The 17754-nt window shown below is 40.6% G+C and overlaps 2 protein-coding genes across 12 annotated transcripts in view; one reads left to right on the forward strand and one right to left on the reverse strand.

Annotated features, from left to right (window-relative positions):
• The first annotated feature begins 120 nt into the window (after positions 1 to 120).
• On the forward strand, positions 121 to 4344 carry LOC113035959 (serine/threonine-protein kinase pim-1-like). Its single transcript, XM_026191876.1, has 9 exons — positions 121 to 648; positions 1067 to 1309; positions 1444 to 1596; positions 1718 to 1812; positions 1938 to 1985; positions 2089 to 2307; positions 3323 to 3503; positions 3590 to 3760; positions 3850 to 4344. Exons 1-9 carry the CDS (start codon positions 588 to 590, stop codon positions 3939 to 3941), a joined length of 1263 nt encoding a protein of 420 aa, XP_026047661.1. The 5' UTR covers positions 121 to 587; the 3' UTR covers positions 3942 to 4344.
• A 6435-nt stretch (positions 4345 to 10779) lies between these two features.
• Positions 10780 to 17754, reverse strand: part of col23a1b (collagen type XXIII alpha 1 chain b) — a 128890-nt gene continuing 121915 nt past the window's right edge. For 5 of the 11 annotated variants that reach the window (XM_026191691.1, XM_026191664.1, XM_026191682.1 and 2 more), the window contains 15 exons: positions 16778 to 16822; positions 16599 to 16643; positions 16397 to 16477; positions 16252 to 16305; positions 15790 to 15864; positions 15667 to 15693; positions 15519 to 15578; positions 15353 to 15424; positions 15223 to 15249; positions 15045 to 15098; positions 14770 to 14856; positions 14486 to 14584; positions 13182 to 13220; positions 13000 to 13008; positions 10780 to 12422 (listed from right to left, as the gene is read on the reverse strand). In XM_026191691.1, coding sequence (XP_026047476.1) covers positions 12372 to 12422; positions 13000 to 13008; positions 13182 to 13220; positions 14486 to 14584; positions 14770 to 14856; positions 15045 to 15098; positions 15223 to 15249; positions 15353 to 15424; positions 15519 to 15578; positions 15667 to 15693; positions 15790 to 15864; positions 16252 to 16305; positions 16397 to 16477; positions 16599 to 16643; positions 16778 to 16822 — 825 coding nt within the window. In that variant the 3' untranslated portion in view covers positions 10780 to 12371. Of the gene's footprint in view, positions 12879 to 12999; positions 13009 to 13181; positions 13221 to 14485; positions 14585 to 14769; positions 14857 to 15044; positions 15099 to 15222; positions 15250 to 15352; positions 15425 to 15518; positions 15579 to 15666; positions 15694 to 15789; positions 15865 to 16251; positions 16306 to 16396; positions 16478 to 16598; positions 16644 to 16777; positions 16823 to 17754 lie in introns of all 11 variants that reach the window. The other 6 variants (XM_026191709.1, XM_026191674.1, XM_026191736.1 and 3 more) reach the window with 5 other exon arrangements.

Genomic DNA, 17754 nt, shown 5'->3' on the forward strand with positions numbered 1-17754 from the left:
TTACCTTCATATGCTCTCTTTGCTTTTCGCCTTCCTCACTACACTAAGTACCATTTTTTTAACGCTGTGTACTCACTCTTGCTAAGTACATGTGAACAGATCTTGAAGAAAAAAAAACAAAACAAAACATACTTTTCTTTTCTCTTCTGATACTATTGAATGATCCTAACAGAAAAAAACAGAGTTAACACTGACTTAATAAAAAAGTGTTATATTTTATCTCAGATAAACTAGTCAGTGTTTATTAGTGTTTGCTCAACTAGAAGTCTTCATAGTAGCATCCACACATCAAGTCTTTAAACAAATAATGAAAGGATAATGAAAGAAAGTTTAATGTGAAATTACTGAATTATATGAAATGCCAGAGTGTTTTTCTTTAAACTACTTGGGACACTGCCTTTTAGTGATGTCACTAAAAGGCAAGGTTCTAATGTTGTGTTGCCATAGACTCCGGAGTTTACTTTTAAAGCTCACTTACAGAACTGACTTATACAGCTTAGTTAGAAAAGTCAAGCATCCAGACATTTGAAGGACTATTCACTCATTAAGGTGACATTTTCTATTTTAAAAGTTCTCAAAAAATTAAGATGAAAAAGGAAACAAGAAAAGTTACGACTGAGGCAGATAAGAAAGATCCAGGAGATCAAAGTAAGTAAAAAAAAAAAAAATCCCCCAAATAACAGAATGTACATTTCTAACAATGTTGAGGCTCTGTGTATAAAATGATTCATTTTTAGAGGATTTAAATCCTGGTTTTGATTGAAACTAACCTGAGTGCAACATGTCTAATCAAAGAAAGGTTACTGGGGCACTTTGTCTTTTGGTAAAATAATGTGACAAGTTTATTCTTGGACTGAGCAGTGAAAACAGAGCAACAAGTGTCATCAGTATCTAGACTTAGTAGACCTAGTATGGACTCGTGTTGGTGTGTTTTTTTATCAAAAGGATAAACTTGTTGTTATATTGTAAGCAATACTAATTTAAAATTCAATGACATCAAAATCCTTCTAGTCCTGATGTCGAGCGCTCTTTTTCACTAATGTGTTGTTGTTGTTGTTGTTTATAGATTGTAAGAGCAGGATGGCTAAAAGAAAGGCCAGTCCCGAAAAAACGACCCCCATAAAAAGAAGGAGGGTCACTGAGCAGGCTGGTCCTTCCACCAGCTCAGATGCTCATGTGGTCGGGGGAGTTAAGCGAAAGGTCCAACAAGATGAAGCGGGGACAACCAATACAGCAAAGAAGCGTAAACTTCTTGAGCATGTGAGCGGTGACAAGGGGCAGGCATCTTCCTGGTTGGACACTGGTAAAGGTAGGCTAATTAGTTGAGTGAGGGGTAGATTAAGTGTACATCTGGTTGCTAGTTTGAAGGTATTAGTGTTTGGGAGATATTTGTGTCTATTATCTAATAAGCTGACGTGCTTTTGGTGTTTTCCACATCTGCAGACTGCAGCATAGAGATTTCAGAGAGCTGCAGTAAAAACAAAAAGGCTGGCAAAAGGAAAGCTGCGGGAGACACCAGGGACCCACCTAAGAAAAAGAACGTGGACCAGGACAAAACCAAAACCGTTGCCAAAAAGTCAGTGGCTGAACAGAAACGTAAGTAGCAAGCAGCTTAGCTTTTATATTCAGGTGAAGAGCAAAATGAACATTTAGGGTACAGCAGAGAGTAATTTGTGTGACAGCTGTAGTAAAACCCAATTTGTGTTTGTCTGTTTAGGTGACTTCCAAGCGAGATACGTGGAGGAGCACCGGCTTGGAGAAGGAGGCTGTGGAGCAGTGTTTGCTGGCTACCGCATAAAGGATCATTTACCAGTAAGTGTTCAGATGGTGGTAGTAAGACAGGCAGTAACGCAGATAAGGGATAATATCGTAAGCTGTTTTACACCTTTAATGATGTCATACTGAGGAAATGCTCATCAATTCCCTGTGTCTTTTAGGTGGCCATCAAACACATCCCAAAGGGGAAAGTGTACTGCAAAGTGAAGGTAAATGTGCAAGACTTGAATTGTTTTTACATTAGTGGATTGCATGCAGCGTTCACCTGTGGAACGTCTGTGCCTCATCATCCACTTTGTTGAAATATTTCAGGATGATAACGGGAAGAATGTGTCAGTGGAAGTTGCCATCATGCTGAAGCTTGCAGCTGAAGCAGATGGATCAGTGGAAACATCAGCCCCAGTGTCTCTGTTGGAGTGGTTTGACTTTGGCAGAGAGCTGATCCTGGTGATGGAGAGACCTGTCCCCGCTGTGGACCTGGATAAATACATAGAAGAAAATGGAGGATTTTTGCCAGAGGACAAGGCCAAGGCAAGTTGACTTGCCTTAGAAGAGTCTTAGACTGTACATCATTCAATCAAAGCACAGAGTATTAGAGAAACATTAACCCATTGATTGATTATTGTCTTTTTCATCGTTTCCAGGTAGGGCTGGGCTATATCATACCATTCACGGTAATACCGGTGTAATTTTGGGCAACGATAGGAAAATGAAATATCGCGCTAGAATAGGTAAAACGCGCATGCGCAGTGCCTATGTTTACATACGCAGATGGCGGTGACGCAGAAAGAGAAGAGCAAAAGTGGATCGTTGAATGAAACGGATGAACCAGAACTGGTTTGTAAAAATGCTGCAACTTTAGTGGTGTGGAACTGGTTTAGCTTTCGTCCGTCAGATACACAACAAAGCACGATTTTTGGTAGCGCATGCTAGCGGGCCGCCGTTATTACCGTGTTGTTTGGAAAATACGGCACACTTAAAATCAATCCTTTGATTTTTCTGAAACTCGACAGTGCCCCTTATAATCCCGTGTGCCTTATGTATGAATTCTGGTTGTGTTTACTGACCTCAAAACGATTTTATGTACACGGCGACTTTGCTAAGCTACAAAGCCGCACCGCTCGATGGATTGTCGGAGCATTACGGCTATCGTAGGCAGGCGCCTCGCGGAGTGATACGTACTGCACCTCAACGTGATATTACCGTATTGTGTGTGAATAACCTCTTTTTAAGCTTTGTGGATATTTTACATGGTTATGCTGAGGATATGTCGGCCAATTTCCACTGGAAATGCCTTTTGGTTAAACTGTCAGCAAGGAATTTGCATTTGCACTGTTACATTTTTATATAACTTTAATGCACATAAAAAAACAGCTGCTTGTTTAAGTGAAAATACATTTATGGGGTTTTTTGCACTAATAAAGTTGTGGCGTTGTAAAGTATTTTGTCTAGTGTCAGTTATATCGTCAGTTATATCGTTATCGCAACTTTTCAAATGTATATCGTGATAAATATTTTTGGTCATATCGCCCTGCTCTGATTCCAGGTCATTCTGAAGCAGCTGGTTGATGCTGCGAAGCACCTGGAGGATAAACACATCTTTCACCGGGACATCAAGAGTGAGAACATTCTAATTGAGACCGGCTCAGATGTACCGCGTGTTCGTATCATCGACTTTGGACTGAGCTGCTTTGTTAAGGAGCAGTCGCAGTACCGCGTCTTCTATGGTAACATATTCTGCTCTTGCTCTTCACAGATGTCACAATTTTCGCCTTTTGTTTTAGAAGAAATTGCAATTGTGTCTGTTTATTAGGTACAGAAATTTACTCCCCTCCCGAGTGGTACGGGCGCAGTTGCTACAGGTGTGGACCCACCACGGTATGGCAAATGGGAGTGGTTCTGTACGAAGCGCTTCATGCCGGGGACTTTAACACCACGAGCTTCCTCAAAAAGCGCCTGAAATTCAAAAGACATCTGTCCAAAAGTAAGAAAACGTCACACTTCAAGACTGATTGATGGCTTGGACCACTGGAACTATCATCTTCATGTTTTTTCTCTTTCCTTTCTTTCCAGACTGCCGGGATTTCTTGGACGCCTGTTTAACCAAAGTCCCGGAGACGCGGCCGACGCTGGAGGAGCTACAGCATCACACTTGGCTGAGATAAGGCTATCACACACACACACACAAACACACACAATTCAGACGTTATCATTTATGTGTGATGTATGAATTACCTTTCTTTTTTTCAGGAAATAATTTTTTTTAATTGGCCCACTTTAAATTTCAGTGTTTTGGAATTCCTGTAACCCCCCCCAGCCATCCCAGGAAAGGGGATCTCTCTTTGAATGGGCTTTCCCGAGGTTTCTTCCCGTCAGTCTGGCCCCCCCAGGGGAGTTTTTCCTCGTCTTCATAGAGAGCTTGGGCTGGCTCAGGAGCTCCATCAAAACTGTCTTTATTTAATTACTCTAATGTAATCATATACTTTAAAGTAATCAAATAAAAGACAGTAAAAATCTGAAGACTTGAAGTAAACTTCCATTAAAATAAAACTTGTTTAATTCATCTTTGCTGAGGATACTGTGTTATTACTATTTCAAGGATTATGTCAGAACACCGGATACTGGTACCCATCCCTACCCATCACTAGGGAACAGAACAAACCAGACATCAATTACAACAAAAATGACACTGACCCAGCCAGCATAACTTGTCTGCCTTAAGAAATGTTTAGCAATATTACAAATTGGGTGATATGCCTTAAAGTAGCTTCTCATGTGTTCAGCATTGTCAAAGGCTACATTTTAATTAAAACCACAATCTAGTAATGTTCTGTCTTTAACCTTCCTAATTTGTTTTTTGTCCTAACCTAACACTAAATTGCCAGTGAAAACAAAAGTTACATAAATAAAGAAGCGTAAAGAAAATTACGGTCTTTTTTATTGTAACAGTTTACCAGTGTACAGTTTGGTTTGTGACATATCTATCTAATAGACTCCAATTTGTGCATGTAAATGGAGAGTCCTCTTCACACACTGAGGTTAATTATGGAGTTCCACAGGGTTCAGTGCTAGGACCAATTCTGTTTACATTATACATGTTTCCCCTAGGCAGCATCATTAGAAGACATAGCATAAATTTTCACTGCTATGCAGATGACACCCAGCTCTATCTGTCCATGAAGCCAGATAACACACACCAATGAGTTACACTGCAGGAATGTCTTAAAGACTTAAAGACCTGGATGGCCGCTAACTTTCTGCTTTTTTTTTTTTTTTTTTCCCCCTCTAAATGTTTTTTCTGTTAGGAAACTTTCTGCTTCTTAATTCAGATCAAACTGAGGTTATTGTACTCGGCCCTGAAAAGTTTAGAAATATGGTATCTAACCAGATTCTTACTCTAGATGGCGTTACCTTGGCCTCCAGTAACGCTGTGAGGAACCTTGGAGTCATTTTTGACCAGGACATGTCCTTCAACGCACATATTAAACAAATATGTAAGACTGCGTTCTTCCATTTGCGCAACATCTCTAAAATTAGAAATATCCTGTCTCAGAGTGACGCTGAAAAACTAGTTCATGCATTTATTGTGTGAATGTGTGTGTGAATGGGTGGATGACTGGATATGTAAAGCGCTTTGGGGTCCTTAGGGACTAGTAAAGCGCTATATAAATACAGGGCATTTACCATTTATTACGTCCAGGCTGGACGACTGTAATTCATTATTATCAGGATGTCCAAAAAACTCACTGAAAAGCCTTCAGCTAATCCAAAATGCTGCAGCAAGAGTCCTGACAGGGACTAGAAAGAGAGAGCAGATTTCTCCTGTTAAATCCAGAATTGAATTCAAAATCCTGCTCCTCACATACAAGGTCTTAAATAATCAGGCCCCATCTTATCTTAATGACCTTGTAGTACCATATCACCCTATTAGAGCACTTCGCTCTCGCTCTGCAGGCCTACTTGTTGTTCCTAGAGTATTTAAAAGTAGAATGGGAGGGAGAGCCTTCAGTTTTCAGGCCCCTCTTCTGTGGAACCAGCTTCCAGTTTGGATTCAGGAGACAGACACTATCTCTACTTTTAAGATTAGGCTTAAAACTTTCCTTTTTGCTAAAGCATATATTTAGGGCTGGACCAGGTGACCCTGAATCCTCCCTTAGTTATGCTGCAATAGATGTAGCCTGCCGGGGATTCCCATGATGCATTGAGTTTTTCCTTTCCAGTCTCCTTTCTCACTCAGTATGAGTTAATAGACGTCTCTGCATTGAATCATATCTGTTATTAACCTCTGTCTCTCTTCCACAGCATGTCTTTATCCTGTCTTCCTTCTCTCACCCCAACCGGTCACAGAAGATGGCCCCGCCCCTCCCTGAGCCTGGTTCTGCTGGAGGTTTCTTCCTGTTAAAAGGGAGTTTTTCCTTCCCACTGTCGCCAAAGTGCTTGCTCATAGGGGGTCATATGATTGTTGGGTTTTTCTCTGTATCTATGAAGCGCCTTGAGGTGACTTTTGTTGTGATTTGGCGCTATATAAATAAAATTGAATTGAATTGAATTGAATTATCTGAGGAAGAAGCAGAGTTGGTTTGTTTCCAGCTGAAATCATCCAGGTTCAGGAATTTGAATCGATCCACATCACTTCTGCTTGAACTAGAGAACATGAGTGTCGACTTACATTTGGTCTGTGAGACACATGTCATAGTGACAGTATTTGGGTTAATATGGCATTACTCACCCTGGTCGCATTTCTTCAATATCAGGCACCAAGTTCAGGAACTCGTTCTTTTGCAGCCCGCGCAAGGTAGGAGGTCTCCAGAGTGGGAACCATCGGGAAGTTTTCACAGTCTGAGCAGGAGGGACTGGAGGCACGTGAGCTGTTCTCAGGGGTCCTTTAACACAAATCACACCAAGTTAGAATCAAATGGATAACCTGTCAATAACCGTTTGCAGATCGAGGTCAATGTTCCTAAAAATATGTTTACTTCTGGCCCATGGAGCCACAGCGGGAGTCCGAGAGAGAGGGGCAGGTAGAGGAAGGGGTGAGGGTGGCACTGCTGAAGCTCGTCACGGATGGATCACGTCCGATCGGTGAGATGAGAGAAAGCTGAAGTGAAACAACAGCAGGATGAGGTAGACGTCAATATAGGAACTCCCTGATGTGACACAGAAAGGCTATTTTTTTATTTCTTTGTATTATTTCTCACCTTGCAGTCACTGATGCTGTTCACCAGCTGGTTGTATTCAGTATTGAAGGTGTGTGTCAGAAGGCGCAGGCACTACAACACAACAGGAACAAGACCGATCAGCTCCGAGCAGAGAAGGAAGAAGGCAGCAACAAGAACGCCCACTAAGCCCACGTTTTTCTCACCTTGGTGGCCAGCTCCTTCTCACGCTTTCAAAGGTGGTGCTGGAGATCTGCGAGGAGGCGGAGGTGGACGTGGACAGAGTGCTGGAGCTCACGCTGGGGGACAGAGACTCACTCAGGGACTTGGTGGTGGGAGCTGTTCCCACGGGAGCCGCCTCTCCCAGAAGGTGACGGGTCTTTTCCACCTGGAAGAAAGATGGGGGCTAATGTGAGGTAGGGAGAAGAGGGGACGTTAGTCATGTAAAGGCCATAGGTGAGGGTAGGGACGTAGATCGACCGGTAAATTGAGGGCTTCGCTTTTACACTCAGCTCCCTCTCCACCACGACGGACCGGTGCAGCGTCCGCATTACTGCAGCTGCAGCCCCAATCCGTCTGTCGATCTCCGGCTCCCTTCTCCCATCACTCGCGAACAAGACCCCGAGATACTTGAACTCCTCCACTTGGGGCAGGAACTCATCCCCGACTCATCCTATATTTCCGTTTTTATATTTCTAATGTTTGCCTTGTTTTCTTCACTGTCTAGTCTGCCTCTGTCTTGCCTGTATGGATGCATTTACACCGAAATGTCCCCAACAAAGGATGTTTTAATTCACCACTATTCCAGTGAAACACGAGTCTCCCATCTTCCTGCTACCAGTCTGGAGTTTTTGTTCACCAAAGCACACACCAACTTCATACTGACGGACAGATCACTGCCCTTTTGCCGCCTTGTCTGACCGTGTTTTGTGGCTGTGGTTCACTTCACCTCACTCTTCCCCATTCTTGTCATTAAATCAGGCTGTTCTGCAACCATGGCAGCCATTCACTCTATGGCTTTATTCATGGTGTATTTTACCCCTTCACCAAAGGCCGTTCTCGTTTCCAACATTATATTTGCAGTGTTCGTCTATCTATCAATATCTGCGGAGTATTTTTTTAACGAGTATCCCATTTTCTAAAGCACAGCATGTAAAGGGTAGCTCGGTTAGCAGGATGCTAGCATGTAGCGCTTAGTGAGACACGCCTCAGACGAGTTGAGCAAAGACCCCGTCTGTGTACTTTATACGTGAGCAACGGATTTAAATAAAATTAAGGTTTCAAAAGACAAACTTGAAGATAAAAAAAAAAATATATATATATATATATACTCACCGGAGAGCCGCCAGGGTTTGCCGCTGCCATCTTGGCGCTCCTAAATTCAAAACTGCCTCTGCAGTCAGGCAGGGGAGGCGTGGAAATTGTCTTTGAGTTAGTCAAACGTTTTCCTTAGTTCGAGTAGATGATAAAAAAAAAAATAATAATAAATGGGATTTTAAGTAGGACTAGGCGTTCTGTAATGATCTCTATTTAGGAGAAAAACTTAATCACTCACCTTTAAACAGCTCTCTTTTAGGAGACACACTGCTGGCTAACGGTGTCATGTGATCAAACAGCGTAATTTAATTGGCTGAGAGCCACTCGACTCGATCTGGTGCTGATTGCTCTGGCTTGGGTCATTAAAGTTCATCACTTTTGCAGTTGAATTTTTGCAGGTGAATTTTTGCAGGTGAATTTTTTTCAGGTGAATTTTTGCAGGTGAATTTTTTTCAGGTGAATTTTTGCAGGTGAATTTTTTGCAGGTGAATTTTTGCAGGTGAATATTTTTGCAGGGAAATTTGGAGGATAAAAATTCAGTGTCATAAATTCAATGTCTAAAAATACTTGAATTCTGATGATACTATATTTCTTCCATAGGAACAACATCGGAGATCTCTGTCCAGAAGAGCGCAGTCCTGGGAACAGCTAAGATACTGCGCAGGACCCTCAAGCTCCCAGGCCTCTGGTAGAGGACCCGAGCTTGAAGGATAAACCGCCCGCAGGGGCGTGCTGGGTGTTATATATATATATATATATATGAATGATAGACTGCTTGTTAAGATTTCTGAGCTTTACAAATATTTTCTTCTAAACATCAACTTGGTAGCTTGGATGTGTTGTCATCTATCAGTGCTGTCCCCATGCATACAGCCGCTGCTGGTACTGTGTACATTTTTGCTCCTCTGTCCAAATATGCATAAAATGACAAATGAAACTTAACATTTTCTAATATTATTCCTTTAATCTTCTGTCTCTAGGTGTTTGTGTATCCACCCAGCCATCCATTTTCTTTCACTTATCCAGGGCTGGGTCATGGGGACAGCAGCCTAAGCAGAGAAGCCTACACTTCCCTTTCCCCGGTCACTTCCTCCAGGTTATCCAGGGGAACACCAAGGCATTCCCAGGCCAGCTGAGAGATATAATCTCTCCAGCGTGCCCTGGTCCAGTGTTCTGCCACTGGGACAAAAATCACGTTGTTTCTCCTGTATCTGAGGTTCAACTAGCAGGCTGCTGTGTGGGTTAAAAATAAGAGAAAAAGAAAGGGTGCACAGAGAGATAAGGAGAAAAACTATAGAAGAGAGCACAATTTAATTCAATGACATGCAGTGGTGGCATGTGATGAAGAGAATGGTAAATAGATGCTCACCCCTGCCATAGTAACATAATTAAGGGATGAATCAAGGTCACTCGATCCATCTCTAAGTATATGATTTTTTTTTTTAAAGGAAAGTTCAACTGCTAATCTTAACCTGACCTGATCATTCAGGACTTAGAAATGTCTAGAAGGATTCTAAATTCAATGCATGAAGTACAGCACAGATTTGGCTGCACCTCTTAGTTTTAATGTAAAATGAATGAACCAGAACAATATAACATGGATATATTTAATGACAAGCAACCATAGAACTAGAGGGTTTATTTCCATCTACATGTTTAGTTTACCAGATTTTATGTTATACATTTTAGACAATTACAAAAATAGCTTAAATCTTTTACAACCAAATACCCAACCAAAAAAGAGCAAACAAAAACATTCTCACAAAGTTAAGCTAACACTGTGGTAAAAGAGTTGCTAAAACAAACTCTATCCTGACATGGCGCCATTTACTCATTTAGCCATAAAAAAGACACTGATAGAATCTGCGAAAGAAATCAAGGCACATATGTAATGTGGCAGATAACTACCAGCTTTCCCAATGAAACAAAACCCAAACCTGCGTTTTAAACCATTCTACATAACTGCAACCTCAACACACATTTGATCATGATTCCCAAAGAAAGTTCGTTTTAGCTTAATGTGATGCCTTTTCTTTTAGTTTTTTGAGTATGTGTTATTTAAGTTAACATATTTTTCTACTGATACAGAAATTGTTTTGTGTTTTAAGTGATGCAACTTTGCAGGTACAATGTAAAAGACTTCATGCAAAATGATAATAAACAAAAGGTGATATGAGGTTTGTTACAGCTTCTTATCTGAGGCTTAAACAGGAAATATTCTGTTGGAAGACTGCTTAACAAATTTATTAAACCACCACCTGGTGTCAGGTTTATGTCACAGCTGCCCCAAATTAACAGTATTGGTCATAACCAAAATCATTTTCTTATGTTTCTGTACTGGTTAATCCACCAGTTTAATACAACTACCTTATGTAAATAATATTTTTAATACTAAAATATAATTTCTGTTGTTGTCCAGTGTGCCAGCTTAAATTTGGATAGAAAAAAAACATGAATTCAGTTTGTATTTGCCTAATAAACAAACATTATATATATATTTTTTATATTTTTAAACACATTTTTAAGAGATTTCTAAAATATTTATGATTTTTAATGACAGGTAGTCTAATAAATTTGTTAATTACTGGATCTGCAGCCTAAACCATACTCGAACATAACGTGAGCCTGGTTATAGGACATTAAGATATTTATAATTACAAGAAAGTCAGCATTACAAATGTACTGTTGTAATATAAAATCCATTTGAAATATTACAGCATTAGTTGAAAATGTTTAGCAGCCTCTGTGGTGATGGGTTAATAGTACTGAAGACAACTAACCAGTGTAACCTGTAGATTGCCAAAAATGATTAACCTGAAAATGTATTTTGCCTTTCAAAAAGATCATTACTGAGTAATTTTAATACTGCATTACAAATATCAATGCGTAGACAACTTTAACATCACTTTCCATTAATACGTATATGTTTGCATATATTGATCCTATGCATTATCAGTCCTGTGTATAGTGTCCAAGCCAACACAGATTACCATTTCACCATTTGTTTTACAGTTCTTTAAAAAGGTGTGCATTTGTGCGTGTCTGTGTTTTATTTGAACAGTACACAAAAGTATTTAAGCACCAATAAATGAGTAAGTCTGAGGAAAATGTATTACAAAAACCACAACAAACTAGTTGAAGTCATCTGACTGCAAAGACTTTAGAACCACTGTGCTGAGATGTTGCTGAATGAAAAAGAAACTACCGCCAAAACAACTGCTGTGTGCATGTTTGATTAAAGGTTTCTTCTTTAGAGCGTTAGTCCTGCATTCCATGACTAATATTGATTCAAAGCTATCTAACAAACAACAAACATTTAAGTCAGCAGCAAGGACTTCTACTGTTGTCCAGGAAAGACTGGCAGCAGTAATTAAACATCTTTTCCTTTCTTTCTGTGACTAAACTATAACAATCAGTCAAAACGCATCAAGATTGGCAAACATTTGTCAAGCAACTGAAACACTGGTTTATCATGAATACTGTTAATGGTTCCTTCAAATCTGACCTTAAAGTTTCACTACCTAGTCATCTCACAATCATGGTAATGCACAGGAATGCAAAAATGAAACTGGCGATAGGTAAAAATATACCATAATAAAACAAAACGGCACAAGTCATCATAAACGTCAGCCGTAAAAAAGTGGACTAACATTTCTGAGTGGCTTGTTCATTTAAAAAATGCTTATTGTATGTAAAAATCAATGCACTTTGAGGTTTCAATGAGGGACCACAAGTCATACAAGCTGATAGCATGTTATACAAAACTGTTATGATCATGCATTAGTGAAAACTTACTTACTGACTTAAGATTAATTTAAGAGATCACCATAACATGTTCAAACTATCTGCACAGAAAATCCTTCCTTATGTGCCAGTGACATCATTGACTCTCAGAAAACCTCAAGCCTTTACAAAACATCAGAAGCAGGTTCATCTTTCCCTCTGAGGTGAATGTGGAAACGCAGTGTTTGCGTCCTCTTGGAGAGATTCCATGTCGGAGGATGTGAGAGTTCGGTTTGACACAGGGGCATTACATGGCCGGCTCTGCTGCAAAAAGCAAATCAGCCCCTTGTGATTTCTGCGTGTCTACGTGTCCTTACTCCAACCGGGCCCCGCACCGTTTCAGGGCTGAGAGAGACGCTTGCGTTTGAGCTTCTGCCTTGCCATTTCCTCCTTTCAAAACAAAAACAGAGAGAGGACAAGAGAGTACTGACAACACACTCTTGCATCCGCCGCGAAATAACGTCCATCTCTTCAAGCATCCATCCTGTGAGAATGGACGAGTGCGCACACGACAATCAGGCAACAAGGCAGGCTTTGTTAGTTAGGCACTCCTCTACTCCAACAATGGCATCTGGACTGTCCTCCAAACTAAGAGTCTCACGGCCACGTCACGTCAGTCTCTTCAAAAGCACGGCTGCTTTCACAACAACAACACCGGATCTCGAGTTTAAACATTTTTTTTTAATACTGTAGACCCAAATATGTCCTTGTTCTCAAAGTCTCAATATATTATATAATAGGATTTTATAAAAAAGGAAAAAAGGGAGTAGGGTTGTTGGCATAGTATTCTGTTGCAATATATACCACATCAATATGTACAGATTCCATGCTGCTGGTTAGTAATCACTGCAAAAGAAGAAAAAATGGACTGATTAGTGCGGAAGAATTAAAATGAGCAAATAACTACTGCATTCAGATATTCATGCACTGCAATTACAAAATCGCACACAGGCTGTAATATACTTACAAAATGCTCCTGTGTCAAATAAGCCAACAAATATGAATTCAATTGAATAATACTAAGCATGTGTTTTGACTTTGTTAGCCATTCCCCCAGAGCACTCTCTGCTGTATCAAAATCATTTGGAAATGATTTCATAAGTTAATAAAATGATTAAAAAAAAACATGTTCGAAATTTTAACACTCACCTTGTGCCAGCAGCCCGGTATGGGTAGCCCGTCACGTCCCTGCAAGGTGAAAACAGAAGTTAAAAAAAGCGTGAAAATGTCCAGCGATGCATGCTTCCCTGCATCTGAAGAATTTGCACGCTGCTGATTTTAATGTCGGTTGGTGTGCCTTCACGGTCAGGCGTGTTATATTAAAAATCAAATTTTACTTTTGTTTTGATTTTAAGTCATATGTTACTCTAATAAATCCAGATTTCTAAGTACCACATTACTTTTATTATCACATTTAAAATGAACATTTCGATATTTGGAGAAATACTTGGATAACACGATGGTCGATCTGTTAAATAAGAGGTACAGTCAGCAGTCCAGTTAACTTAGCTTCGCTTTGGATAGGTGCACTATCTTGACAGTACTGGGACACACCTCTTTATCTCTGAAAAGACGTGTGATAAAATGCACCTATCCATGCAATCTGCTTTTAGAAATATTTGGTCATTGCAAAGAGCTTGCTGAGTCAGTTCATGCAATATCTTCATCAACTATAAATGGTATTATTGTAAAGTGGAATTATTTAGGAACTATGACAACTTGACCAGAAAGTGTCAGACCATATAAAGTTAGTTACTGAGTGCTGTGCTGCATAGCACATAAAAGTTTCCTCAGTAAGTGCAGAGCTCCAAACCTCTGGCATTAACATCAGCACAGAAACTGTGCACCAGGAACTTCCTGCCATGGGTTTCCATGGCCATGTAGTGTATATGCTAGATGTTTCCTTCTATTACTAGTCTCCAAGCAAAACGATGCCAACCAGCTACAGTAATATTCTAAGAACTGTACCATGTCTCATATGTAACTCGTTGTCAGCATTTACCAAATGTCTGTCTGTGGTTCTGATTTTGCACAATCCTTCATACTGACGAAACTATTAATTACTATTATTTTCTTGATTACACCTGCTTTTTCCTCTTCTGTTTTCTTCTTTGCAATCAAGTATAGTAAGTAGTTCTGCATTTCTGGAACTTGGCATTGTGTGTATATTTCACAAATTCATAGCAAGCTTTACGTTTTTTTGGCTTGATCGGGCCTAGACAGTTTTGCTGTTTATTATCTGTGAACGCCTTTCTTTATTATTATTGTTATTAAGCCACACCCACATGAACAATGTGTTGGTAAATGTCAGTTTATATGTTTCAGAGTTGGGACCAATTGGACCCCCCCCCCCCTCCAAAAGACCAAAATTTAAAGAAGCGTTTAAACAGTCAATAACAGCATCAGTTACAGTGATCAGAGAGAAGTGGGGAAAAGAAGCAAAGATACTGTACCAGAGGACAGGGGCCCTCAGGGCCAGAAGGAGGAAGAGGAGGAGTTGCAGGAGAAGAAACCGCTGCCTTCACAGACTGCTCTTTAGACTCATCGCACCCCTGTTAGCAGGAGCCGAGTAGACATTTAAAGCATAGAAGAACAAGTTCAGAAAAGCAGTTAAAGGGGGAAACAGAGATAAGATATATGCTAAGTGTTTTTAAACTAAAAAGCTAGAGGAAAGTGGGAGTAAGTAAATGAGCATTGCTGCAAAGCCTTTGTGTGTACATGTGTGGGGGAGACATACCACAGGACAAGGCTGGTCCAGACCCGGAGGACCTTGTTCACCCTTCTGGCCCTTTAGACCTCTCTTCCCTACTGTTCCTCTGTCACCCTGGGAGTGATGAGGACAACAGTTAAACAAATTCATACACTTATCACATGCAGCTAATGAAGACAGCCCATTCATACACTGGAAATAGTTTAAGCAGTTTAAGTCAGTCATTATTGTTGCTATGTTAAAAAACTGAAGGAGGAAGATGCGACAAGCTGGAGGAGAACTGAGGATCTGTTTGGACTTACCTTGTCTCCTTTTTCGCCTCGATCACCTTTTTCTCCCCTCAGGCCTGGGAAACCCTGGATACAAAACCACAATCCATAAGGGAACTTATTACCCAATATATGTCAGACTTTATTTAAACTGAAGATACTGTGATAAAATAATGTCAACATGTATAGTTCTTCTTAGTAAGAAACTCACATCAAGTCCAGGCTCTCCTAGTCTTCCCTGCAAATACACATTGAGAAAGATTTTTAAAAAAAATAATGAATAAACCAGCAACGAACAACAGATCTATTAAACACTTTTATGGAGGTTGTTGTGTCCTTACTTTCTCTCCCTTGGCACCAGGAAGGCCCACTAAGCCCGGAGACCCAGGTGGACCTTGGAGGCCATCTGATCCCTGCAGTAAAAGCACACATTCATCACTGCATCATGTCCAGTTCTTGAGCCATGACCAACACATTAGAATAATAATAAAGCCCATTATCACTTACTCTGGATCCAGGAGGACCACTGTCTCCCTTCTCTCCCTTTATCCCCACTCCTGGTTCACCCTGCATTACAGCAAAGCCACACTGAGTACAAGACAATGCATCATACAGCTGCCATCCGCCTCCATCACATACAGATAAACGAGCTTACCTTAGGACCAGGCATTCCATGCAGCCCCTGTAGGACATTGTGTGATGTGAGTCTTTGCAAACTACAGACCTGACTGGACTTGTTTTATCTGAAATGATATAAAGTTATGCTGCAGGTACTCACCATGGATCCAGGGTGCCCAGGTATTCCCGGTGGGCCTGGTGGGCCAGGTGGGCCTGGCTGGGAAATCATCTGAACCTTTAGCACCAATGAAAAAGTGGAAACAAGAAGAGAAGCATATAAATTAAGTGAAAAAAGTGGTTAAGAGTTTCTCAGCTAAATTCAAAACTTTGTATAGTCGTTCCTCAAAGTAACCAGAGAATTTCAGACTGTTTCATGTGTTTACTTCTTTAGATTCTCACTCATTTCCAAAATGAAAATCAATTGGAAAGAACTTAAAACTAGAGTAAAATCTACATCAATGAGTGTGAACATTATTCAGTTCTTTAAAGCAATGAAGCAGATGGTTCAAAACATGCAAATAACAAATAAATAACAATATATTTCCCTTTAAACTGTCTGTTTGGAGGTGCAGCAATCTGTAATGAACGTCAGAGGATTCATGTATTTCATACTCATACTAACCAAGTTGTCATCTAGTCTGCAGTCGCCTTTTTCTCCTTTCTGTCCATCCATACCCTGAGCCACAAAGAGCAGGATTAACTTTCAGCTGTTTTTAAAGTTGTCACCATTGTGTTATTAGCGAAATAGAGTCACTGTCGCTACTTACAGTAGGCCCAGAGAGACCCATCTCGCCTTTCTCTCCTCTCATGCCGGGAGGTCCTGTCTCACCCATGTCACCTTTGAGTCCCTGGAGATGAAGAAGAGATTAATAAGGCAGATGATGCTAAACGTCCCACTGACTACTATATGAAGTAGTGAAAGAAAAGGAGCATGCGTCTGGGTGTAATATACTCTCTTTGTCGCTTTACCTTCTCCCCGTCAACTCCTGCTGGTCCAGGTAACCCGAGCTCACCCTGATGCAGAACAAAAAGAGGGAAGATGCACTCGGTGGACTAATATATCTGACTTTGTCTACAAAATCAGGCTTAGCATGTTTTGGGTATTTATCAAACAATAAATATCAGCCAATCACAGCTGTATGGCTTACCTTTTCCCCTGCAGGTCCTGGAGGTCCTGGTGGTCCAGGTGGCCCCTGGAGAAAAACAGGCAGAATAAAAGAAATGAGCACAAAGCTTTGTTGCATGACCTGTGTTAGACTAAATTAACCTAGCAGCAACTGATTTTCTGGTTTAGCTGATTACAGCTAGTCACCGACTTTGTGTGTCACTTGCTGCCGGGCTGGCGTGCTAACAACAGCTGCCTCTCTTGGTGGATAAAATTGCTCGTGCGAGCTGTGAGACCAAACTCAAACAGATCAAACCAAGACCTGAAAGCAACTATAAAGCTGTGGGGAGCTAAGGAGGTCTTTCTCTTACAAATAGTCATATGCATCATATAAAAATATGACACTATAACGGCTTTAATTAGAGCTGCAATTTTCAGACAGTCCCTTAGACATCTTCTGCATTTTTTATCTGCTCACTCTCACACTGTTTATCACAGTGAGGCTGGTAACTCATTATAAAAGGCCCAAATCGTGAACACAAAACGCTATAATTCACAATGTGGGCCTGACAGTAAACAAGTCCAAAACCTTCCTTCATTCCTTTTTGCTGATCACAACCAACTTGAAGCAATTTTTATCTTACAGAGATTGTAAAAGAGCTCTGAATGTGGTCTGTGCTACACAATAGCCTGGCACGGCTCTCTGTGATTGTCTGAATGATGGGACTGCTGGAGAAAACATTCATGTGACTTTATGTAACCCTAATGATGAATGAAGAATGGCGTGCATATATGTAATAGGCCATATTCTTCCCATGCAGCTCTGCCGTTATGCTATGAGTGATAGCTCTTGTAAATCACTCCACTTAATCTTTATATTCACAATGCTACACTTGTTATTCCTCCTTGTAAAGGCTCCGGTCATCTTGAAGCAATAAAAAGGAAAAAAGCCAAGTCGCCTCCCAGAGGTGTACGATTCATTTTCCAGTTTCTAACTTGTTGTTCGTTCTCAGCTTTTAA

This window comes from Astatotilapia calliptera, chromosome 2, assembly GCF_900246225.1.
Source record: "Astatotilapia calliptera chromosome 2, fAstCal1.2, whole genome shotgun sequence".
NCBI lineage: Eukaryota > Metazoa > Chordata > Actinopteri > Cichliformes > Cichlidae > Astatotilapia > Astatotilapia calliptera.

Excerpts from the sequence above, each read along its gene's own strand:
- LOC113035959 (XM_026191876.1), top strand. The coding sequence starts at position 588 with ATGAAAAAGGAAACAAGAAAAGTTACGACTGAGGCAGATAAGAAAGAT. Across the intron at positions 2,308-3,322 it reads TGCCAGAGGACAAGGCCAAG|GTCATTCTGAAGCAGCTGGT; the intron begins GCAAGTTGACTT and ends CTCTGATTCCAG. Across the intron at positions 3,761-3,849 it reads CAAAAGACATCTGTCCAAAA|ACTGCCGGGATTTCTTGGAC; the intron begins GTAAGAAAACGT and ends CTTTCTTTCCAG.